Source organism: Lates calcarifer, linkage group LG16_LG22 (assembly GCF_001640805.2).
Source record: "Lates calcarifer isolate ASB-BC8 linkage group LG16_LG22, TLL_Latcal_v3, whole genome shotgun sequence".
NCBI classification, from domain to species: Eukaryota; Metazoa; Chordata; class Actinopteri; family Centropomidae; genus Lates; species Lates calcarifer.
Window position 1 is genome coordinate 15,030,331 of NC_066848.1, and position 26,042 is coordinate 15,056,372.

Sequence of the window (26,042 nt, forward strand, 5' to 3'; positions counted from 1 at the left end):
TCTTTTTTTTTTTTTTATTGCTGTAGCCGATCCTATAACAGTGAGTTATATATCCCTGCGCAACCTGGTACAAGAGAGCCAAGTGAATAAATACAGCATTTATCACAACATTTAATTGTTTTATCTCGTGATAAAGATAACTCCTCTCCTGTATTCCTACAAAGACTTTTGTTTTTAACCTGATATTACTTTACTTTTTTTAAAAGGTTGGTGTTCAGGTATAATACTATTATTAACATTGGCTCAGTGGTGTGGAGCATGAGCTGACAGAGGGCAGTACACCTTTGTTACATGAGTTATAAATAAAGCTAAATACACACAGACGCTAAATAAGTATTACAGTTGCTAAATAAAATGGAAAGATGTAGCTACTAGCTAGCTAAACGTCTAAAAATGCTTCTCATTTGATCTACGATCAGTTGGAAACAAATTTTCAGTTTAGATTACATTTACATACATTTAACCTAACAGAGCTAGCTACGTTGCTTAAGCTAACATAAAGCTAGTCCTCTGAGTTGAAGCTAACATGGAGCTAGTCATACATAATCATCATTAAGCATAAGGTCTTGTAGCAGTATGTAATGCATTTTAGGCAGCCAGCTAACATTTAGCTAAGCTTAACTGTGCATTGAAATGTGACATTATGACAACTAAATGTAGTCTTATGGCACTTCAATGTAATACAGCACTTTCTGTAAAATTCCCTTTACAAATTCCTATAGGTTTTCTGCAGTGGATATTTATTAGATGCTGGTGCAACAGTCAGATCTTTCTTCTTTTTATCCTTCTACTGAAAGATTTAAGCTCACAGACTTAAAAAAAAATCATCCAATAATGTTAAATCATCTTAAAAGAAATGACTGTTATTGGCTCTGCTATTTTTGCTTGTCTTTCTCTTACCTATTCTTTACATACTTATCACTATCTTTTTCTTGCCTGCTGATTTTTTCATTGTTTTTCTTTCTCTATTTCTCTGTCCCTGTCCTTACTTTATTCCATTTACAGGTGAGTAAAGAAACATCCAAGAAGCATCCATCTAATCCAGTTTTAGTTTAATTCCTTTTAAAAAAAAAATCTCTTCACTTCAGTACATACACATTGCACAAGGCAGGGAGCCTTTTTTTAAAATTGTCTTTTTTTTTTTTCTTTTTAACCCTTTCCTTTTTCAAACCGGAGTTAAAAGCAGCAGCAGAACTGACACCAACAACCAGCACTGGGCTTCCCAAAACTTTCACACCCAGATCCAGATCACAGAGGAGCTGAGGTGAACAACCGGCAATGAAATTCAGCAGACAGAAAACAGGCATCCAGACTGTGGGCACCAAAAGTATCAAAGTGAGTTAAACACTTCAAAGAACATGTAATTCAGCGTACCACATTCCACCTTAAAAATTACTTTTAGTTCTCAATCACCATTTAGTTTTTTTTTTTTGTTTTTTTCTAAAGTCAATTGGACCCAAATGGAATAATGGAAATTATATTAAAAGTGACAATAATGTAAAAACATATTGTCAGATTGATGGATTTCATGGAGAATATACAGTAAATGCTAAGTTTAGACAATCACAAAAACATGAAGAAATGTAATTAGTCCTAATGAGGAAAATTTCATCAATCATATACCACAAGCAGATTAACAGATTGCTAGAAGTATGTCCTACTACTATATAACACAGGTCTGGTAAAGTTGATAAAGCTGCAGAGGAAAGTGGTGTGTTACGATGCATCTTCTGTCTGCTTTGGGACTGGTAAAATGGAGTGCCGAGTCTTGTTTGGGAAACCTGGCCCTGAACAGTTGAAACAACTTTATCAACAGACAGATTGCTGGTGTAGAATATATCATATTAATATTATTTACAAAATCTCTGTACAATCAAATACACAAGGGTGAAAAGGTCTGTCCTGCCAGTCAAGCATTCCAGAAGATAGTTTAAAGGCTGGATGTATTCATGCAACAGGATGTTTGACCAGACTAAGAACATCTGAGGAAAGTTCAGCTAAGTGGGGTGAAAAATGTTAGACCAGCAAAAGGTCAATAAAGTGTTTACAGTTCTAGTAACACTGTTAGACGATAACCTCCAGCCAATTTGGACAACTTTTACACACTGATGTACCTTGAGACTTAAGTTTAAACAAATTCAGCTAGGGTCATTCATCCAACAAGGTACAGAACCACTCAAAAACAAGTGTAGGTATGTTTTTAAAATAGCTTCCATATGCCACAATGACCTTACAGTGCCAGTACAGTGTGAAAAAACATACGTGGCACACTCATTTTGGTGCATAATTCAGTATACAACATCCTGTTGCAAGCATCCACCTCAAATAGTGTTAACAACTAAATCAGCAGGACAGAAACTTTGTCAAGATTCAGGATTTCTCACAGGGGAAAACTAACAGGGTTGCATATATTATTTAAAACATTTACAGACAAGTCCAATCAACTGTGGTAGGATCAGAGAAGAGGTGGGTTTGTTGAAAGGGACAAAGAGATCGATGGATGTGTTGCTGCATAGCCTTTTGGTTAGATTTCGCTATGGATGACATAACATTTGCCGTTCGGTGGATGCTTTAAGCCAAAGCTCCTTACAGTACAGAGAAATACATACTGATCTGAGTACAGATGGTCCCATTGGGAAATGAACCCCAGACAAAGTGTTACTGAAGTTCAAACCCCAAATTCTTACAATCACACTTCAGAAAGTTATCAAAGCAGACAAAAACATCCACATTGTTGACTCTTAACAGAAAAACCTCTTAAAAGCCAATTTGCTTAAACGACTGAATTTTTGCTGCATACTGCATCTGTGGCGTAGTTACAGAAAATATCTGAAACACTTTAAATTGTTTAGGAAAATATCAGCTATCGGTGAAAGATGTGATACTGCTTTGAATGAACATTAATACAGTTTATGTTAAGAATTTAGATTTCATAAAATAGTAATTAATTTGTTTTTTGGAGTCAAAAACACAGAAGCTGCAGTGGTACATCAGTACAATGATTCCTGTAGGCCCAAAAAATACTACAAGTATTTGAACTAATGCTATTCCCATGACAGTCTGTAACACTGGCTCGGAACAGTTTTAGATTAGTTGAAGATGAAAATTATGTTGTAACTGGTAAATATTCCATCACTCGGAATATACAGGTACACCTTAAAACTAATAACTTTAAAACACGCATCATCTGTAGTCTGTAGAGACCGTGTATCATCACCAGTAAAAGACAGCACTGACACCAGGACTGAGCCAAACAATGAACAGCAGACGGTAAAATGTTCCATAAATAAATGCTTGAACATGACAAACGGTTCTACAAGACAGTGATGATACATGTTTAAAAAGGTACAACTCGCAGTGAGACTGATCACTATGATAAGTGCTGCAAATCACAACACGTCTGAAAACGTTTCTGCAGCCTGAAAGAGCATGATAGCAGGGATTTACATGTCTCCGAGCAATCACACTGGTTCTTTTGTGCCAACCAAAAAGAAATTCAGTACAACAGTATTTTCAAATTGTGTGGGGGAAAAACACATCAACTCACATTATTACTTATTACTAGCAGGAAAAAAAAAAAGAATCCTTTCTTTTTTTCGTAAAAGGACATGCCCTTTCAAAAATGTTCTCAAACCAAACTGTTGCTAAAAAACAATGAAAAGTTGGAAAACATGTACAATTTCAGTTCTTATTAGTAATGATCTGGGATAGCTAAAGAATCTTGTGACTCTCTAAAAATTGCACATTTTAGAACAAAAGCATTTGCAGTGTCAGTAGAAGTTAACGGTTTTTTTTTTTTTTATCTAAGACACATTTAGGACTAGCAGGTGAATTGTGAATGTGTGTTAACTGCAGTGAATCTTCTGTTACAGTACAAAACAAACAAAAATAAAATCCCCAAGAAAACCTTAACAAACACAGAAAGGAAGAGTGAAATCTGACATAAAAAATGTATCTGCATGCACAACATTACAAAAACACTGAGGTGAAGTTCAGCAGGTAAGAAATGGAAATGAAGTCACACAGGAAAACTGAAGGGCACGAGCATGGTGTAAATAGGAGAACGAAGGATGAAGGCAACAGATTTGGGTTTTCAAAATAAAAGAAAGGGTGGCACGAAATAACAGTAACACCAGGTGGATAAAGCTGAGTGGCACTTGATAGGTCAAGGCCACTAACATCATCCAAACATGAGTTGGAGCAAGGCAAATTAGAGAGTGAGAGAGAGAAAAAAAAGGAACAAAACAAACAGACCAGAAAGCACCCAGAAAGAACATCTACAGCGTCATCACAGCTGAAAACAAGCAGGATGGAACACGTTGATGATTAAATGTTGGTTGCAAAACCTCCAAAATATAACTACTCAAATGGTATTTCACAACAGTTTCACTGCATTTGGATTATTAAAGCCACTACAGCCAATGTCCCAACAGTAAACATTTTTTTTTACTTTTAGTATGTATGAACTACAGAGAGTCCACCCTGTTAAATGCAATTATCCTGTTACCTGATGAGTAATGACCTATTCATTACAAAGGACCCTAATATACTTTAATTATGCTCAATCTATAATTTGCAAATAGAATTTCTCCAAATGGTGCATATTCAATTTTAAATGTTAGTGTGTTGTGAGTTGTTGTGGGTAAAAGCATCAGCTTGAAATAACAGAAATAACTAAAAACAAATCAGAACTGCATAGCAGCAAACATGTTATTAGTCGGGGTCAAAGTGTAGTCCATGTGTGCGTGTTTGACAGTAGCGTGGAGATAACTGCAAACGATCCATTTTTGCCAATAACACTTTCAGAATACCTGCATAACGTTCAGCTTGCTAGTTAGGATTTTATCTTTATCATGATACTGTAGGCGACACTAATAAATCACAAGGTCCTGTTAATAAAATCCCCAGAGTTGTATGTCAGGCTCAGAAACAAAGAAAACTAACTGACCCAAAAGTGTTGGTAGTGATGGTTTGGAGGTATTACACAATAAATCGTCTAATAAATCAAGAGAACAAAATAAACTGTACTCCAAATCAAGAGTACAGAAACTGAGAGACGATGGTGAATTGCACAAAGAGTGATTCCAAAAAGGGAGAAGAGCACAGTTTCTCTGTGTGAAGACTAAAGGCATGTAGACAGTGGTAATAAATAAATAAAGCAGTGGACAGCAGAGAGTGCACTGTCCAGCTGTTCAGTTCAGCTACTTTGACAATAACCAGAAGAGGCTGTAAAGGTCCAGGGTGGTGGAGGGGGAGTGGGCATTATCATGACATGACAGGAGACTATACACTTGTGGTCCATGTTTCACTCATGTTTCAGCTATAATCTAACAATTCTATAAAAAGAAGTTGGTGACTGGAAAGCTCACTGATTAACAGCTGTCATTGTAATGCATATAGCAAACCTTGCCTATAGTATGATGTGTGCCTGTAACCAAATTAATGCAGATCAGGTAAGATTCCTCTTTCTTCTCTTTCTTTCAGAAATATCATTAGAGGCAACTCAGGTAAGCAAGAGGGTTTCCCAACCAGGTCATGGCTTCACTAAAACTTGAAAGATCCACACTAGCAGATGCACACTAGCATTTTCAAGTATTCAGTAAAAACACAATTTAAAACTTAAAATCTCTACTAAGGTGCATGTTCCAGTGTGAATATGGACTCAGATCAGGACAAACGGGCACTTTCCACACACAAGGCTGTGCACATGGGAGTTTTAAAGTCTTGCTTGTGCCACAGCTTTGTTTGCATCACTGTGGTTAATTCTGATCAATTTTGCCAATTGTCCGTGAGATACAAGGTTAGTCATTCTGGACCTGGGCATGTGCCCTACCCCAGGTTTCATGGACTGGGTGAAATTAAGCATAAAGCATGGGAAAATATATAAGAATGATGAAAAAGTGATTTTGGCCAACTGCTACAATGTATCTTTCTGCAAGTATAGGATTAGAGTCTTTTTCAGCTACCCAGCAGCACCTTGAGAGCAAATCACCACCTGCCATGCACAATATCTGCACTGTTAGACAGTAAAAACACAGTCTAATCTACAGTAGTTAAACTGATTGAGTTGCTGGCAAATTGGCATCAGTGTATTTTACACGAGGGGCGACTCTGAGCTTAAAGCATCTTGGTCCCCATTGTCTACCAGAAGGTGATATCATTCTCTTGCCTCTGCATCAAGAGCGGGGGTGCTGAAGCTTTTTCTGTGCCAGGATTCACGTGAAACATTAGCATTGCATTAGCTCAGCCTGAATGCCTCATTACATCACAATGCAACACCCAGTGAAGGCAGCAGGGTGGCAGAGATGCTAGAGGGTGAGGAATCAGGCCTCCGCCCTGCTGAAAAGACACACACACACACACACACACACACACACACACACACACACACACACACACACACACACACACACAGGCTGCTGAGCTGGACTGGGTCCTGGACTGTAGTTGTGGTGATGCCAGTCAACAGAAATCGACAATGCAGACACAGCTGTAGCACTATCTGTTGGAAGACAATGTCTTGGTCCCGTTGTCAAACACTAAACTCAGCAGGTTAGGAGCAGGATTCATGTGTGGCAATATGGTGATGTTAATGTTGTTTGCATGAAGGTAGATGGAGATGAACAAAAAGCAAAGGCCATGTGCAGTGGAGCAACAGAAAGAATTAAAGACTGTTTTTCTGCTTCCCATCTGAGCTGAAGGAGGCAGGTGTCGTATGAATCTCAACAAGATTTGGCTTCAGTGCACTCCTCAGAGGGCTGTAGCGTGCTGGGCAACTTTTTGTGCAACAGTCGGGCGACAACAAAATGCCTCCCATCCCTTAGCGACTGCCACAGCTGCAATATGGACCACTAGCTGCAGTCTTGGTAGTTTTACAGCATCAGCAACAAGCGGAGGATAACGTTACTGAAACATTCAGGTACAGCTGTCCGTCTGCACTCTGACAGATGAGGGCAGGAGGCATTGATGGTCAAATGTTTCTGAGGTCGCAGAAAAGGAGTTCCTAGTGGTAAAAATGCCCAATTACTCATTCAAGAGTAACTTCAATCCTGTATAGATATTGTATCTTAATGACCTGTTGCACAAATAGTCACCTGGGGCACCACAGCCTCCAGGATGTAATGCTACAGTAGCTATTCACACACACAGTAACAAAAAACACTAAAATACTCCGTCTCTGTGCTTCCTCACACAGGGCTGATGACAGGAATCAACAGAGCTGATTACAGGAAACCATAAATTAAAGATTACAATATTAAAACCTCTATGATAGGGGGACTCTGTCTGGGAAATTTAGGAGATGGATGTTAGAGGTTATCATTATTTACAAGTGTTAAATTATTAAAATGGCTTTTCTCAGTTTCTGTGTCTCTCTCTTAGTGTTCCTTTAGCGGCCTCTGTGAACGGGACCTTTCAGCAGCGTCAGAGGTTGATGACGTCACAGCAACGAGAGTTGATGACGTCGTAGCGTCCGGGGGGTGGATGACATCGTCTTGTCGAGTGTTGATGATGTCAACACAATATCCTTCACGGGTCTTCTGTTGTCTTGAGAAGCTCCATCAGCGCCCCCACAGCTCCGAAATAACCCTAGAAACACACCAATACACTTTTTACACACATTTCATGGCATTTAACTGAGTTGTGTGTTTATAACAAAGCCTTATAGCACTAGAATAGCACAGAAATTTCTCAGGATTTTTTTTTAAATGCCACCTGGGATTACTTTTGATTTGGTGCATTTGTCAAGTGCTCACCTCATGTTCCAGGAAGAGGGCTCGAAGTTGTCCTTTAGACCAGAAGTCCATGGCATAGGCCAGCAATTTTGTGGAGACTGTGTTGATACGAAGGAAGTTCCCCACAAACACCACACGCTCGATTTTCTGATAAGAAGAGAAACCAAAACTTGATTATGTGTGTGACAACTACGTCAAATGCATTAACAATAACCGGGGCAAATCCTCACATTTTGGGAAGGTGAAACAAGAGAATGTTTGTGATTTCTGCCTGAAAAATTACTCAAATGATGAATCACTTATTTAGACAGTTGATGATCAGTTTGGTGTCAGGCGACTAATCAGTGTTTCAATTCTAAGTTAGACCACACTGACTGCAGCACATGCAGGAGCTCTTTGCTCTTTCTACACAACTTGAGAACGGGTCTCTAAATAAAACCTTCTAGGAATATTTTAATCAACCCTTGAAAAAATGAAAACTTACACAGACTTCCGTGTATTTTCACAAAACAAACTGTCATAAATATTTTTTCAGATCAGAAACGTGGGCAAAATGCAACACCTCTTCCACACCACACAGTGGTGCCAGAGAGCTGACAAACTGGTTACCAGTAAATCTCTTTCCCAAACACTTCATGACCTTTACTACTGGTCAGGTAGTCAGTGGTATTAACAAACCAGCTGCCTACAAAATGCAGTTTTATATCAAAAACTGAGACATGTTTTCAAAACTGCAATGAAGTCCACAACCAGAGGAAAATATTAGTAACAATAACAGTCATTTTATACATTTACTGATTTGTTTAACTGCTCAGTGATGTCTTTTGAATATTTGTTAAAAGGTTAAATATATCTCAGGTTCTTTACCAAAGAGCAGGTATTATGGATTACTTAGACTAAAAGGATTTCAGCTTTCAGAGGAGAATTTTAGTGTCTACATTTCCACATTGCCTTACATCAAGGTTTAAGTCAATTAAAAATCAAAACCGGACCTATTGTTTAATGGGCTCCAAACAAAAAAAATATCAACCCTACTGTTGGTGGATATGTGTGTTCTCGTTGCAGCTCTGTGTGCAGTGATAGCCCTGTACAATGCTGCTTGATCGCCATGCCACAAGGCAACACTGTAAAGAAGCTCACAGCACACAGAAAGACTCCAGGCTGATCCCTCACACAAAATAACAAGTTTTTTTGCTGCTGCTGAGGAACGTTCATCAGTTTTAGCAGTTGCTCCTTTTTCATTTAACTGTGTACTCTTTTATTTCAGTCATCAAACTATTAAAAACTGTTGGATTAAACTGCGATTATTTGAGACTCATTGCAATTTACAGTTGAGTGTGAAAATCATAAGTGTGCTGTGAGGGAATGTGGGGATTTTGTTGGCATTATAACAAAGTCTGTGTGTTTTAAACATAACATTATTAGAAAAATGAAAGAAAAAAAAAACAAAAACAGAAGAGAATTTTTTCTTAACAATTAACAAAAGTTTCAAATTTCTTTAAAAATCATATCTCATTTCTCTGATTAGCCAGTGATACTTAGAGGTAGAAATAAAGGACAGGTGCATTTGTGCGTTTTTGATAAGTATGAGGTTCACTTTATGTTCTTATTCATGCTGAGTGGCTAGAGAAGCTCTGAATTAGGTGCCTTTGTATGCATGTGCTTGTGTATGTGAGTTACTGACAGAAGGCGTGTTTATCCTTCATCATAGTCATGCTGACTAGCTAAACCCTGGTCAGTATGTGTGTTTTTAAGTATTTCAACATACCAATGAATGTTAAGGGATCATCTTACTGGTAAGAGTCACAATAACTGCTCATGTGTATTACAGAAACCACATTCAGTATGCCTTTTATGGATGGTATGTTATGAGTAACAATGCCTGGATCCAGGATCCTGCATTTGTGTATGTGTGTGCATGTGTACCTCATTGACAGCACACATCCGTGCTATGGATCCTATGTTGTTAGTGATAGTGACCAGCGTGGCTCTGGCAAGGTCTTCCTTACTGATGCTGTCTCTCTTGTCTTTGCTCATCATGTGACCAAAACTGTAAAACGGACAACAAACAGGTATTTTACATGTGTGCGCACACACACACACACACACACACACACACACACACACACACACACACACACACACACACACACACACAAACACACTAACACACTTTTGGGTAGTATTCATGTTTGACAAACTCTTTACAAATTAAATAATACACAGGCACAGAAAATGAATGTCATAATAACCTTCTTGTCATTGTGAGTTGGTGCGTGTTTTGTTTCATAAATGACAGAAAGGAACATCATAACAAGTAACAGTGATTATAATCTGTTGACTGTGATAAAAGCAGTTTTTCACTTTGCTTTATGGATCAACCTTTGGACACAGAACTGCAGGTTTACTGTATACATGCTAAACCCAGATTAGCAAGTAAAGGTCTGAGTGTGCCAGTGAGCTAGTCCCTTATGCTTACTAACACCATTCAGATACTAATTTACATACAATATGCTGGTGTGTAGGTATGTCTTAAATATTCCTACTATGACTGCATGTGTTTGCACAGCAATACATTCATACAGAAGTAATCCAGTTAACTTGACTAAATAGACCTCTTAGTCTTATTAACACTAGTTTTGTTTCATTTGCAGCGCAGTAGGAAAAGGACAGGAGTCAACGGTTTGGCACACAGTGCGCAGGAGTAGGAGCCAAACTACTGTGACCCCATTTCATTTTCTTGAATGAAGTGTGGACATCCCGACCACACTGGACGGCAGTGGAGAAAGAGATGCCAGTGTCTGGTTCAAAAGTAGTTTAGCCGACTGCTGTGCTATGCCTGCTATGCTGTTATCCTGCATTGCTCTGTGTACAATAACATGGCTAAAACAAGCTAACGATTCAACAGACAAAACACATATCAAATCAACTGATGTTTTGAGTCATCAAGGTTTAGGGGCTTTTCAAAATTTATTTCCAAGAATATGCAGGTTTCCTGGATGTTTTGTCTTTAGAAACAATCCTCATAGCTCTTAAAGAGTTCATTCTTTATCATCACACACTACAGTGTGGGAGTTTTCAAGTATAATCACAACTTCTTTATTAATGGCCCTTTATGCATTTAGCATCCTGAGGATCAAGTGTCTTGCGGAAGTCAGCTGCTGACAACGTTGTGGACCTTCAAGTGACAAACTCTTGTCACACTCACCTGGACGCGACAGCGGAGCCCTGCAGGCCAAAGCGCTCATAGTCTCCCCCGTAGATATCTTTCACCAGTTTGTCCACGTTGGTAGAGTCACCCTTGCTGGCCATTTCCAACGCCTCCTCGAACGTCTCGCAGCCGGTCAGCAGACAGCAAAGGCCAAGGAATGTACCACCTCCCAGACTGAAAGTAAGGGAGAAAGAAGATAACGTCAGATTAGTTAGTGTGAGGGAGACAATAATAAAGAGAGAGATGAAGTTGGAGAAGGCAGTGAAAAAGTAATGGGGAGTTAAATTTAGGAAACAGGCAAGAAGAGTGAGGAAAAATGGCATGAAGGGAAGAGCAAAAGACAAAAGGTGGGAGGAGAAGAGTAGATGGGGGAGATGGGAATAAATGGGGAAAGAGAGAGTAACAATAGGAGAGAAGAGGAGAGATAAAACAAGCTCAAATGAAGATATGATTGTTTGCTGTCTGCAGTAAGATCATCTGCCTTCACCCTCAGCTCTAAAATCATGTAGACCACCATTCATGAACCAGACAATTATGTTTGCAATATCAGATATTCTTTATCACTACACACAAACACACCCAGCACCTTGACTGGACCTCACACTCACACCCATGACGTGTAAATTTGTTTTGCCCATGTTTTGCTGCTTCCTGGAGCAGCGTGACAGATTGAAATAGAAGCCTTACACCACACACACAGACACAGACAAAGACACACACACACACACACACACAGACACAGACACACACACATTGACATCATGGTGGAAAGCAACAATTAGACATACTTGCCATTTACAGAACAAGGAAGTAACAAATGACAGGTGTTGTGCTGACAGCACGTACAGAGGTGGCTCAGTGCTGGCACCTTTGCACCATAAAAAACACAGTTTTCTATTAAAGACGCCGAAACTGACAAAAGTAATTGGCATCCACTATTGTCCATTCCATATTTAATAGAACATAGATGTTGCTTTTGTTTTTGCTTTGTTGTTGATGTGACATATTACTTAGAATAACACCCAGTTCTCTCAGGTTTGATGGATGCCTTTTTCCAGCTGTGAGTTTCAGCTCTTTCTATTGATCTTCATTTATATTTAGGTCAGGACCCGTAGCAGGTCACTTTAGAGCAGTCCAGTGTTTCTACTCATCCATTCTTGGCCACTTTTACATGTATGTTTGGGTCATTATCCTTTTGGAGGAGCCATGATCCGTGACTGTGACACAGCTCTCTGACACTGGCCAGTATGTTTTGCTCCAGAGTAACTTGATAATCTCCTGATTTCACTGTGTCCTGCACAGAATCAAGGCACCCTGTACCAGACGAAACAAAGCAACTCCATAACACAACTGAGCCTTCTCCGTGTTTCACAGTGGGGATGGTGTCCTTTTCTTTGAAAGCTTCATTCTCTTCTGTGAATGTGGACTTGTTTCATGGGTAAACTAAAATGTAAGAGATAACCAGGGAGCTGGTCTGGGAGGAACTTTCTGTTATTTTCCAGCTGTTTTCAAGAGTTCGCTATCTAATCAAAAACCAGCTCTACTATTGCATGAGTGCGAAGGTACACAAGATGATAATAGATAAAGGATGACTGGAACTCAAACAACTGACTCTGTCCTACCTGTCAGATCCACTGAAGCTATAAAAAGCATTTAGCCTTTAACCTTCACATTTGGCACACATTCACTTCTGAAAAACAACCTAATGATCAGCTTAAGGTGGAATTCACCAGTCTAAGCTTTCTATTGTTTGAGTTCTCAACTCACTTGGAACTGACAAAATTCTGCCAAGTATATCTATCCATCACACTCTACTCTTTACGCTTTATTAACTGCCATCTTAAATAATGGCAGAGATAATGTACTGAAATAGATTAAGATACATAAACATTTAATTAACGCTAAGAAAACTCATTTAATTTTATTTGGACCCCACTCTTGGGATAATAGAGCTCCCAGAAATACAGTTCCCAGTAATTCTGTAAACTTGTTTGCTTTGTCATATTTTTGAAAATATGTTTTCAGCATTCTCAGTTTTTAGTGAATAATGTTTTAGATTATTGTGGATGAATGCTGACTATAAATATTTTGCTCCTGGAATATGATGTTGTGATGATGAAATCTGATCTAATGTAGGGGCTCCACACGATAAGCCTTTGGCTTTTTGGCTCTGCCTGCACGTCTCTTGTGATTGTATGAATATTACTTTGTGTTATGTTCTTTGTGATATTGTGCAAATAAGCAAACACTTTCACTCAGATTCCTCTTTCATTCCATTTCACATTCCTGTGGTTTGGTGTGAGGGATCATACTTTCATCTATCATACTTTACCAATGCTCCTGCGTCACTGTTGCTGGCCTGTTGAGCATGTGTGTATATATATAGGTGCCTATCCCCCTTACCTGGTCCCAGTCACCCGTTTGTAGTTGGTCTCTGAATACACGGCCAGTATGGAGACCCCGGAGCCGATGTTGACCAGCAGCATGGGGAAGGGGTTGTCCAGGGTGCAGGGTTTCTTCACACAGCTCTGGGTGTCTGACGGGTTCTGGAAGTAGTAGCACTCTGGGTGTCCGTTGAAGCCCACCCGGTCAACGAACAGGAGGCCATGGATCAGGCAGTCCAGCTCATCCAGTTTCAGCAGCTCCAGGTCGGCCATCTGCAGCACAAACAGAGGAGGTTAAATATTGAGGGGACACTGTTTTAGCCGCTCAACACTTAAAAGTTTATCACATTCCTTGAAAGCATCAAACAACAAACAAATCGCTTAACACTAATCAGCCAATTTTCCCCCCTGTACACTCACCGTTCGGAAGTCATTCTCGAACTTGTATGCCCCACCTCCGGTGGCGCAGAGTGTCGTGTGCAGGCTGGAGAAGTTCTTGTCGCGTCCCATTTGGATAAAACGGGGCATGGCCTGTGTTGGGAATCGGATGAAGTGCAGGTTCCCCGTCCTGCCGCACATGGTCAGGTTCCTCAGCTCCAGGTGGACGTCACGGACGCCAGTTTTACCTGAGGAAAGGAGGGTTCACATGATTCTGGCCCAGTGTACTTGATTTAAGAACTACAAACACACTCTATTAGAGGCTGTGGTTAAAGTGAATCCAAAAAATGTGAATAATATGTTTTTATAAAAACTTGAAGTCATAACTCTGACACCTTATCAATCTCATGCAATACATTACCAACACACAAAGTGTAAAATAAAAGCTGATATCTTCTTGTAAAGTGTCCTTGACCTGACTTTTTCTGTCTTAGACACACACACAAGTTGGTGCAAGTAGACGTGCGACCGTGTACGTGAGTGTGTGTGGACAGACATACCATAGGCCACATTTGAGGTGAGGTAGCGGCGGATGGACTTGAGGTTTTCCACTTCTTCCTGTTCTTCCTCTGCAGTTATATCTACCGGCTCAAAATACACAAGCTTCACCAAGGTGCCCCCGATGTCCATACCAAACCAGGGGAAGGCTGGGGAAGAAGAAGAAGACAAAAAAAAAGAACTTTTTTACTTTTAAAAATTGGACATAATACAGAAAAAATGACAAACCCCAGTTTGCTATTCAGTACCACCCCAGTTTTTACCTACTCTTTGTTTCTTACTGTGGCATGTTAAGTAGCTATGTTTTATGTAGCTTTGATTAAAGATGATCCATTATGGTAATGTGCAACAGAAATAACCACTAAGGCAAAAAAGCTAAATTAAAAAAGTGAAGCTGAAAACATATAATCTGATTCATTTCTTAGGCCTTTATACATGGCAACATAAATGTGTGATGTTCTTATCATGATCACAATATTGTATCATGGAAAAATGAGGAACTAAAGTTATCAACATCTATTTAATTTGACAGAGCATTTTAATGGGTGAAAATAAAAAACAGCAGCCCCAAGACTGAAGTCCATGATACAACCAGAGAATAAAATGTGACGGATGTCTGATGTAATTGGGTCCAAGCTGGGTTGAACATTTCTTCAATAGACCAACATTTTATATGCATGTAGGGCTGCAATTAACAATTATTTTCAGTACCTGTCAATTTGACAATTATTAGCTTGATTATTCAATTAATAATTTTGGCTTTAATGGTCAGAAAATAGTTAAATGTGCCACCGAAGCCCAAGATGATGCAATTAGATATGACAAAAGAAAAGTAGCAGATCATCACACTTTAAGGTTTTAACGAGCAAATATTTGCTTGAAAAAGGGCTCAAATTAATTATTAATTATTATTATCAAAATAGTTGCAGATTAATTTTCTGTTTAATGACTAATTGATGACTGTTTGACTCTTCATGCATCTAACAGTACTGCACAGAGAAGCCTGGAGAGGGGTGGAGAGAGGAGAATCTTATCTGGATAGTTAGCTGGGTAGAACATTGAGTTCAGCACAAAAAAGGGGGAAAAAAAAAATCCAGCACAAGAGGCAACCACAGCTCAACAAGAGCCCCAGTCACCATGGAAACAGACCCCCCCACCATCATCTTCTCTTCTCTGCATCTCTCACACACTTCTCAGCCTCCTATTTTCTCTTTCGCTTAGCTTTTCCTCTCCATCTCTCAGCCTCTATCACGTTCTCATACACACCATCTATCTTACTGTCTCCTTCTCTCTGTCTGCACCAACTGCATCACTCTCTCTCTCCCGTTTGGTTTCTTCCTTATTCCCTACTTATTCGCCTTTCTTGCTCTTCCAGTTTCCTTTCTTCTTCTCCATTTTCATTTCTTCATTTTTCCCCCTTTCTCATTCTCTCCAGCTCCTCTCTTCCTGTCTTTTGCTTGCCTCTTGTCTTTAAATCAATTTAATTCAATTCAAGAAAGATTTACTGGCATGGATGGAAGAGGACTGATACTGCAAGACGTTTTTAATGCACCACAAAGCAACTGCTATATTTAACTTTGAGGTACATCAGCCTTTTTAGTTTTTCCATTTCAATTTTGCAGGCTTTATTATTTTATAATTAGAGCTAAAACAATCAGCTGATCGATTAGTTGACTGCAACTATTTTGATAATCGATTCAGTCACCTTCCAAGCAAAAATACCAAACATTATCTGGTTCAAGCTTCTCAAAATTTCTCAACTCAAAGTTTCCTCAAAGTGAGGATTTGATGTATTTCTTTGTCCAGTATGATAAAAACAAAATATATTTGGATTTTGGATTGTTGTTCAAATAAAACAAACAATGTGTAAACATCAGCTTGGGCTGTGGGGAATTTTAACAGACATTTTTCACTTTTCTAATATTTTATGGACAAAATGTTTAATCCCTCAATCATGAAAATAATCTGCAAATTAATGAATCATGAAAATAAATGTCAGTTGCAGCCCTATTCAGACTGACACAAAACATAGAATGAAACAGCAAAATCGTAGAAAATAAAACAAACAAACACACAAAAGGAAAACAATGGCAGAGGGTTCTTCTCTAATCTAACTGTGCATATGTGGCTATTTTTAGAAGCCATCTGCATTGATCAACTTCTCTTTGCATTAGGAGTTTAGCAAAGTTCTAGCTGAACGCAAATGTTTGAGGACGGTATGCTCTTTTACCTGTGACAATGAGGTTACTAAGGGTCAGGTGAGAGAGGGCCTCTGTTAGTTTTTGAAAGATTGAAAGATTAATGTTATAATATAATATTTGTTGCACAGGAGACTTGATACAGGCAGCGTCCATTTGGACCGCTCAGTGTCTATAGTTCAGAACAATGAAAACCCTGTGCCACAGTTTAAGACGACATATGCTCACTATAACATGGTTGTGGAAAACAGCAACGTTCAACAAAATTGATTGACATCTTTGCTAGAAAATAATAATAATTAAATAGATTAGATGCATTTGTTGTGTATTGACTACTCCATTAATTGATTAACCATTTCCTCTTGAGGTAAGTTAAACAGAGATCTCTGGACATAGTTCTCTTTTGCATAAATCTGACTAGACGCTAGTGAAAGACTGGACTTTGGGATTTATCGGCATACCAGAGCTGTAGGCTGAGTCTGAGTCTGAATATGACTGACTTTTTAACCACTCTCTGTGCCTTCTCATTGCCCTGTCATGACAATCAGGAGATGTGACGATTTCACAACAGACTGTTGAAAGGAACAGAATGATTCTGTCTGGCTTATTGAGGCAAAGTCCACTTTCAGATTAGAGCCACCAAATTTGAGCTTGATTTCAGGTCATGGGTGAACCACCTGCAGACTGTATTTTATGCTTTGTTAGCTTCTCCTGGTGTTAGCAAAGTAAGCATATGCACTGGACTAAAACAGCATTAACAATTTGTTGATTTTACTAAATAGGCTATACAATAGTGGCACATACAATGGCAAGAAAAAGTAAGTGAGCTCTTTGGGATTATGTATAAATTTACCCAAAAATATGGCTCATGTCCTGTGGCTTCTCTCCCTAGAAGTGGGTGCCCAGCAAAGATGACTCCAAAAGCAGTAAGTCTAATGAGTCTACCATACACAAATCATTGAGCATGGTGTCCATGGCAGGAGACTACAGAGGAAGCTGCTGCTCTGCAGAAAAAATCATTTCTGCAACCCTGGAGTTTGCCAAAGAGCAGTTTGATACTCCACAACACTACTGGGAAAAAGTTCACACCAGACATCCCAAAAATACGTCTGAGCTGACGCAGTTGTGTAGGAAGATCATTTCAACATTTCTCCTGAGCTCTATGCAGGTCTTGTTTGAGGTTACTGCTGCCAAAGCAGGTTCGACCAGTTATTAAACCCAAGGGTTCGCTTACTTTTTCCACTGGCACTGTGAATGTTTAATGGGTGTGGTCAATAAAGACATGAAAGATTATAATGGTTTGTCTGACATTTGCTTGAGCACTTTGTGTTCGTGTTTATTTAAAGCAGAAAACCATCTACTGTTTATTGTGAATCACGTAATATGTGATATGATACCATTCGTAGTGATTAAGAACAGTGAATGCTGTGTCAGCATTTTTTCTATTTAAGTACTAGGCTTGAAGGCTTACACTGTAATCGAATGATAAATCTAATAGATTATTCCTGCCAGGCACAATGTTTGTTGGCATTGTGTCTTAGTCTTTGATGATGTTGTTTTGAGCTGTGTTATATGTTCAGGTGCACAGGACTTGACCACTGAAACCTCTAGTACCTGCAAAGTAACTGAAACCATCTGTATGACTACTACCACCATTACTGCTGCTCCTGTTACCAGCTCATGCTACAACCATTACCTCTACACCTGCTGTTTGCTCTACTACAGTGGCCGGTGTTTGGTTACTTTCAGCAGGGGTCACCTATCACCTCGTTTATTGTTTGGTTGACTTTTTGTTATCGTCCCCTCTCACCTACTGACCTGCTCCGATGTCTGTAAACAGGAACTGGGAAGCATAGATTTTGCTCTGGAAAATTCACCTGCCTGATTTTTGATGCCGCTTTGCATGAGTTTTGTTAGTAATATAACTTTAAAAATAGATTTGAGGTGTGAGGTGTTTTTATGATATGGATAGTTTCAACTTAGTTATGAGATCATATTTTTCCACAGTCTGTCTCTGTCTAATGTTTCACTACAATGTGTGTACATAAGGGAAAACATTTTGGGCAACACACAATTGTTTCCCCACAACAGAATTCTGTATTGAGGTCAGCCCCTTCAACTTGAAACCATAAAAAGCAAAGCTTTATAACAAGCACCGAAGCTAAGACATGAAATAATTCTAGCATTTTACTTTAGAAATGATCTCCTCTGATCAAATGGAAGGCATCATTGTACGCAAAAGCGACACTGTAAGCGGCCAGCCAAGACACATGACGGTGTCTGCTTCAAGTGACAATCACATTTTCCTCCACAGCCTCAGCCAAAAATACACCCTACAACCAACACATGACGTGATCCAAATAAAATTCAGTATCTGAGTTTGTCTATTTTGACATCAAAGTACTACAAATGACTGCTTCTTGTCTGAAATAAATGAACAAACAAATCTCATACTGATATTGTGAATTGCAAGGAGACAATATTTTGTGTTAATCCTGTGACCTAAAATTGAACCTTTTTTACATGTAAGTGCCAATAAATAATTCTGGTTTCACTTCTTAGAATTCAATGTCGTCACAATGGAAATTCCTCAAGTTATATTTTTGCCATGTGACACTAAAACGACACATTGAAACCATTACTAATAGGGATCATCTAATCACTGGGGGAGGAAAATACATACACTTGATCACACATCAGATGATGAAAAACAACCCTCAACCCTCTCGCTTTCCTCCATTTCTGAGGTGAAGATCAAATCCCTTTAGACCTCATAGGTGCTCACTCTCTCACACAAACATAGTCAGAGTCAAAGGTCAGTGTGACAAAGAGCAAGGCTGAAGGGGTTGAGGAGTGATTTGTGTCCATGTGGGTGAAAAGTCTCTGGCCTAACACACCTAAGCCTTGCCCATGTGATAGATACAGTATGTGTGTACAGTCTGACTTGAATTACAAATCCCAGGGGGACTCTAAAATATATTTTTTCCCACCATGCTTACTGTTCAGATTTCTAACATGACCTCAAGGATTATCGGTAACAACCGTTTCTATTAAATTTCCTATTGCTTAACCTTCAATCTCAGGTTTCACAGAGAAGCTCGGCGTGTGCCTGTGTGTTACTACATTGTGCAGGGAGCACAGGACAAGAAAACACTTGTACAGCATGTTTGTATGATAAGGACGAGAATGTGTTTGTGTGTATACAGTGGATATACAACAATATACACTCATTACTGAGCATAACATCACAGGAAGTTTGGCTTGTTACTCTCTTCACTGACTCAGTGTTTACTATTAATGTCCTATTACTTTCACTACCTCCACTGCTACTATTTTTATGACTACATCTTTTAGTCCTATAGTTAGTAACCCTGATACGATTTATCAACTGACAGAAAATTAATCTATTACTACATTAACATGCAGATCATGGAGCTTTAAAGAATTCTGCTGCTATTGAAGAGAACAATGAACAGGAGGACAGAAGTCTCAGAAGTTTCTTTTAAAGAGTGCTAAACACATGTAGATTTTTGCACAGTTTCAGAAGAAAGAGTTTCAGTTAGTTTTCAGATGTGCCATAGATACACCCCACACATCCCCCTTCTCCTCCCAAAATCACCTCCACCCTTACTGAAACTCGTTAACACACCCTGTTCATGATCCATCTGAAAGTGGTAGAACATTGACTTGACCTGTGGGGGACCTTTTTGACAAACCTGTGCCATTTTATAGGAGTTATTCTGTTACTAAATTAACACACACATTCAGGCTGTTACTGTTCCCCCAAACCAGCTGGAAACGAGCTGTGTCATAGTCCTGCATAAACAATTATTCTCTTTAAAATGACAAAGTTACCACCTAATTTAGCTAGGAAACATCCAGGTGGTTTCAACTGTGGTCCTGATTTGAATTTGATGGCTTTTCTGTGATTCTTAAACTGCACTGTTTTTATTTCCCTGGTGCTGATACAAACTTGTGTCTGTAGTTTGTGCAAATAGCTTAGTCTCAACACAAAAAATTTCTCCCTATGGAGATTCCTAGTAATGTATGCTTTTTCCATGACTTCCTACATCATATCAGTGTTATCTGTGACAAAATGTGAATTTCTCTGTGACTCAGTCAAAACACACAGTCACACAATCTTGTTCATGTTAAAATTTCTCAAACACTGAGACCAAACATCACAGGCTGTGCCTCAATCTGACTGAAAAGCTTAGGCAAAACTGTTGGCCTTTCAAATAAAAGGCTGCTTGTACTGCTGCTGAATATAATAAAATTTACATTTCCATGTAAGAGTGCTCTTGCAGTATGATACAATCTTAATTGTATTCTTTCTAGTGGTATTTCTATGTGAGTCAGTATTTTTGGGAATCCCTCTAAATATTGTACACTGATAATAGTCTACCAATAGTGCTGAGCTTCCTGTTCTTATTTTAAGGTGAGCCCACACAGCAGATGTGATGGTGCAACACACCTCTTTAAGAGCCATGATGTGTCTTGTGACACATGGATGCAGCAGTCTACATGCCTGTTATGGACACAAAAACCAACAGACAAACTGTATATGAAGCTGGTTGCGTAAAAGGTAAACTTACGTCCTCCTCCTTCTACTTTTATAATTGTAATTGATGACTTCCCTGTGCTGAGCTGCCTAACTCAAATTGACTCTGTCCATTACTGATCCCACCCACAGCATTACATACAGTGTGATTTAAATAGCATGTGCAAAAATGTCCCCAAACCAGTTTCAGATGATGCACAGGGTCATACAAATGCACACACTAACTATGTACAAAATGTCTAATACATGTCAGCAACAGATGCAGTGCTAAAATAATTTAGTACATGACAACTACATACACGACCAGATTTTGGAAATTATGCTAGTATGTTTGCACATTTCCTGTCCCCATTCTTCCTATTTTTGAGGCTTTTGCTCAGTGTTGAAAACCCACAGATTTCCCCAAATTACCTCATATTTAGAAAGATACAAAGTATGAAAAGAAACTCCAGCTCTGTCACACAAGTGATAGAGAATAAGCCTGTTGGTTAAAATAAAGGCAATGTTGTCCCAAGAGACAGTCAATGAAAATTGCTGCCTAGTTACTTCTGGTGTAAACAAGAAGAACTGCTGGCAGTGATGACCAAAAGTAACCCTGATCCTAAACCATCTCAAACCCTGAGCAGAGAAAAGTCTGAGGACAAAAGTGAAAAATCACATCCCCGAGGGGAATACATTCCAGGGTTGGCCCTCAGTGAGGAAAAGCTTAGAGGGTTATCTGGGTTTATCAGAGCGGCTGGCCTCCATCCAAGGATAACTCAGCCATAAAGCATAGGAGCTCTAACCGGACATTTCAAAGTTTACTGATGAGACGTCCCTTAATTGCATAATCTCGGCCACCTCTGGTGTAGGGCCTTTCTTTCACAGACTACTACTCATCACAGCAAACTAAACCAAAGATTCATTGCATCTGCTGTCTGTACATTACAACATCACACTTGTCCAGTAAATTGTCTATCCATAATCACATGACCATATTATGCAAGACGAGAAGAACGTTAATTTTGTGTGTGAAAGAGTTTCCTCATGATGATTTTATTGCTTTATGTTTGTTAAACTTTTCATTTCAGTGCAACTTACAAATGAGACATCTCATCTCACTCCCCGATACAGAATCCAGGTTACATGCTGTATATCTACAGTGGTGTGTCAACATGTCAACTTTTGTCATTAGAAGAAGTTCCTGTACATTGTTGCACGTGGTGATTCGGTTCTATCTAAACTACACATCTTTCATATTCCAGTGAAAGGAGACAGCCGGTGCTTAAGTTAACAGTGAATGGATTTGCACAGCAACTGACAGATTTTAATGTAGTGCTGTTGTTGCGTAATACTCAACAAATTGCAAATTGCAATAATCAAGAACAGAAACGTTACTGTATGGTGCCTGAACAAGAGTCACTGTGAAAACTAACCTGCTAGTCACTTAATTTACCAAAGTCAACACCTGCTAAAACATGACAGCAAGCAAAAGCTATTAGTTAAATGGTCTTTACGCAGGTATAACCTGTCGGACTCAATGAGTATGCTGCATGTAAACAAACTCAAATTAGAAAGGATGAAGCCTAAAAGGGGTGACTCTCTAAGAACACAATAAATATAATAAAACATTGCAGCTGGAGCCAAATCATAAGTGAATAACTGCATGCTGAAACAGTTATAGGCTTCTGAACTACTGTACAGGTCAGTGATTTGTAGCAATTGGTATAGAAGATAATACCACAATATAGTCACAATGATGATGTTCCAGTATTTACTTATACATCCTTAGTCACACAGTAAAAGGTCTAACTGATGTCCATGCAGTTGTGTCAATTGGTTTCCAAGTGTTCTGTTAAGTAAAATCTTATAGTTTTGGAAATTGTTATTAATTTTTACATTAGAATGATGAACCACTATATCTCAACAAGACAACTCTTTCATTACAAGATCAGATAGCAAGACAATAAAAGTTAATATTAAAATATCAGTCAGCCCTGCATCTGATTAATACTGCAATATGCAGGCTTCTCACAGGTGACAGAGACAAAAATGTTCTTGAAAGAAGAAACCCTAAATTGCTGCCACTGCCGCTACACTCCCTAACTCATTATAGATGGATGTCAAGAATGTTGTCAGACTGACTAAGCAACAAGGCCCCTTAATTTACAGCTGGTATCTCTGCACACACTCGCAAACTAAGAACAAGCTTGACCATGGCAGCCAAACTCAGACACAACAAATCGTGGGATTTTGACTAAAATTAGCTGTGAGGAAGTTGGGATAGTTTGTGGCAATTCCCTGCAATGGAAAGCAAACAGCTGTGTGACTTGAAACAGCACATACTGTAGCAGTCAATATTACTGTGTTTATGTGTGCACTCTTTGCCCTTTTTTAAAATCAGGTTTTAAATGTGCGTCATTCTAATTTAGCAGTCTCACTGAAGAATTAATCTAAGAAGATAATGAACTTAGGAAAATATGTGTGTGAAATGATTGTGTTCATTACCTAAAATCAAGTTAAAAGTGAGACATAACCTTATAACCTGAAGAAAAAAATAGTAATTTAAATAAAGAGATTTAAATAATTTGTTAAATGTTTTGATTCACTGGCTTCTCAATGCAATGAAACACAAACCAACTCACACTTACCAGGCTTCTTCTCGTCTCTAAGTTTCATAATGAGGCAAAATATCAGTTCACTGGTACATACACAAAAAACAAAACAAAAATATTTTTAAAAACGCTAATTAGACAAGTTTGCTAGAGAAAAGCTAAGTCAGCCTCAGTCAGTCGTAGACTTCACGCAACGAAGAAAACGATACTTTTCTACATTCTGCGCTAAAACTGCCAAGTTTTCTAGGATGATCTTTACTCACATCATCCGAAACAGTCTGTAAATAAGGGGGCGGGGTCTCGATCCATTCACCCTGCCTTCTGAAGACAAGAGGCGGGTGTTGGTTGGCTGAGGCAAGCCAAGCCCACTTATCAGGAGCTTTTTCACCACCGGTACCGACCAATCACAGAGCACCAAATGCAACCTGAGGGTTCATAAAAACAAAAGGGGGTCTCCCTGACGACGGCAGGCCTATAGATTGGACAGAGCGGCTAGACGCTCCATAACACCCAATCTGACCGAAAAAGAGAAGATTGTGATCTAAAACACGAAACTATGGGGGCAACTGATATAAAAGCAGTGAAAGGAGAACTCATGCTGGGTGTCAGAGGCTGTTGCTCTGTCGCTGCAGCACGGCATGGTTGTGCAAACCCCGGGTGATCGGTATTGCACAGTGCGAGGGTTGCAGTCACCCGGTGTCACACAAGCAACACATCACCGCCTCCACTACTGGAAAAAAAATGTCAGACCATGTGCGCCATTTAATTACAACAGCTGACAAACTTGGTTTTCCCCAGTCTGATTTTGCACTTACGGGGTCTGTTCCGTCTCACGGACTCCGTCCTCCTCCGCAGCCTGCACCTCTTGGCCGGGGACCCGTTGCACTCTGCATCCTCGCCGCGGTGCAAATGATGCATGTTCTCAAACGTGCTGCTGCTGTTGGGTCCAGTGCTCGAACCGAATGCATTATTGCCGCTGCAGCAGCTGCCGTTAGCAGCCACAACGACGTGGCCGTGAAACCCCCTCTGGCTCTGCCCGTTGTTGACATGAAAGGGTCCCGACGCTCCTTTCTTGTCCATCATTGACTTTGCTTTATCCATGGCAGCAGCTAGCCTAGCCTAGCCTAGCTTAGCATCTGCGAGGAAACGAACTGTACAAGCCCGGCCGCTAGCAATGACAAACCGGAGTGCCTTAGCCTAGCTAGCTAACGTTAGCCGCTTGCAAGCTACTGAGACAGCCGAGCGATCAGCTAACGTTAGACCTCACTCTTTCCTTGTGATCTAACGTGGTTTTTACCGTAAAATATCAAGCTAAAATTTAACATACATTCTTGCTTTAATGTAGTGTGAAATAAAAATGCGAGCGGCGCTAAAATACAGTGTTTCCTTTGAGGTCACTTGCGGTCATTTCCCCACATTGAGATCCTGGCAGGCGCAGCAGCAGCCGGTGTATGTATGTATGTGTGTGGGTGTGTGGGGGACTGCTACGTCACACCAGCTCCTCCAACCAAGGCCTGAACCCGTTCACCTCCTCCGACCGGTTTTCTCTCCCGTCCCCCTGCAGTAAAATCACACTGCTTCTACACTGTAACACAAAGAAATGCAAGAAAGCACTCGTCCTATGTGTTGCCTGCAGTACAATGAGCCGCGGTTGCTCCCCGCTGGAATATTAAAAGTCCAACGGACGCGCGCGCGCGCACACGGTACCAGTCCGTGCAGCTGTGAGCGCTTTATATATGAGCGTCGCTGTTCGCTGTCATCCTCATTCCCCGCAGTCCGCTCCACGCGTGATGTGCGCACAAAGCTGCCAGTCAGTATATCAGTCACGAAAATGAACTGTAGTAACCCTGTTGTTGCATGCAAAAGCACAGCCAGTTATACGAATGGCTTTCTTTCAGCATTACGCTTTGATAAGACGTCTCTTGGTATCCTGCGGAGCGTTTTAAGTTGTTGTATCTCTAGGTTGTCTGCGAACATGTCTCCCTTCACAGATCTTTTATTGTGTGGTGGGCTACAATGAAATACAGTTACATAGCAAAGAATCCGTTTCAGATATAGTCGCACTGAGATATAGATTTATTTTAACAGAGACCTCAGATCAATCAGATTATTGAATAGCAGGCAATTCAGGCAAGATACAAAGGTCAACAACAACAATCACAGCTTGATAAAGCAATCATTACATCCATTAAGAGGACAGAACATTTATTTCTTGTTCTGTTTTGCCAATTCATGTTGTGCTATTACAAAATGTTATTACATAATTGATCACACAGCACTAAGCAGAGATGATGGACTTTTAAATACCTGTAAATGCACAAATTGTAAAGCAATCATGTAAAGTGATACTCTAAGATATGTCATATTATATAGACATACTGTAACTAAGTACTGCAGATGCAACTGCAGGTCATTGGACAGTCAA

General features: G+C 39.6%; 1 protein-coding gene across 3 annotated transcripts; it reads right to left on the reverse strand.

Annotated features, from left to right (window-relative positions):
- Positions 1-1,035: 1,035 nt before the first annotated feature.
- pank1a (pantothenate kinase 1a) lies at positions 1,036-25,294 on the reverse strand. Of its 3 annotated transcripts, none has more exons than XM_018695291.2 (8): positions 24,433-25,294; positions 14,267-14,413; positions 13,749-13,954; positions 13,348-13,601; positions 10,942-11,118; positions 9,660-9,783; positions 7,755-7,880; positions 1,036-7,587 (listed from the first exon to the last, which is right to left on the reverse strand). In XM_018695291.2, the coding sequence occupies exons 1-8, from the start codon at positions 24,716-24,718 to the stop codon at positions 7,528-7,530; spliced, it is 1,380 nt and encodes a 459-aa protein (XP_018550807.1). In that variant the 5' UTR covers positions 24,719-25,294; the 3' UTR covers positions 1,036-7,527. The 3 variants fall into 3 exon arrangements, with proteins under 3 accessions (XP_018550807.1, XP_018550809.1, XP_018550808.1); XM_018695293.2 differs by lacking the exon at positions 24,433-25,294 and adding an exon at positions 23,654-23,901; XM_018695292.2 differs by lacking the exon at positions 24,433-25,294 and adding an exon at positions 23,648-23,901.
- Positions 25,295-26,042: the final 748 nt, after the last annotated feature.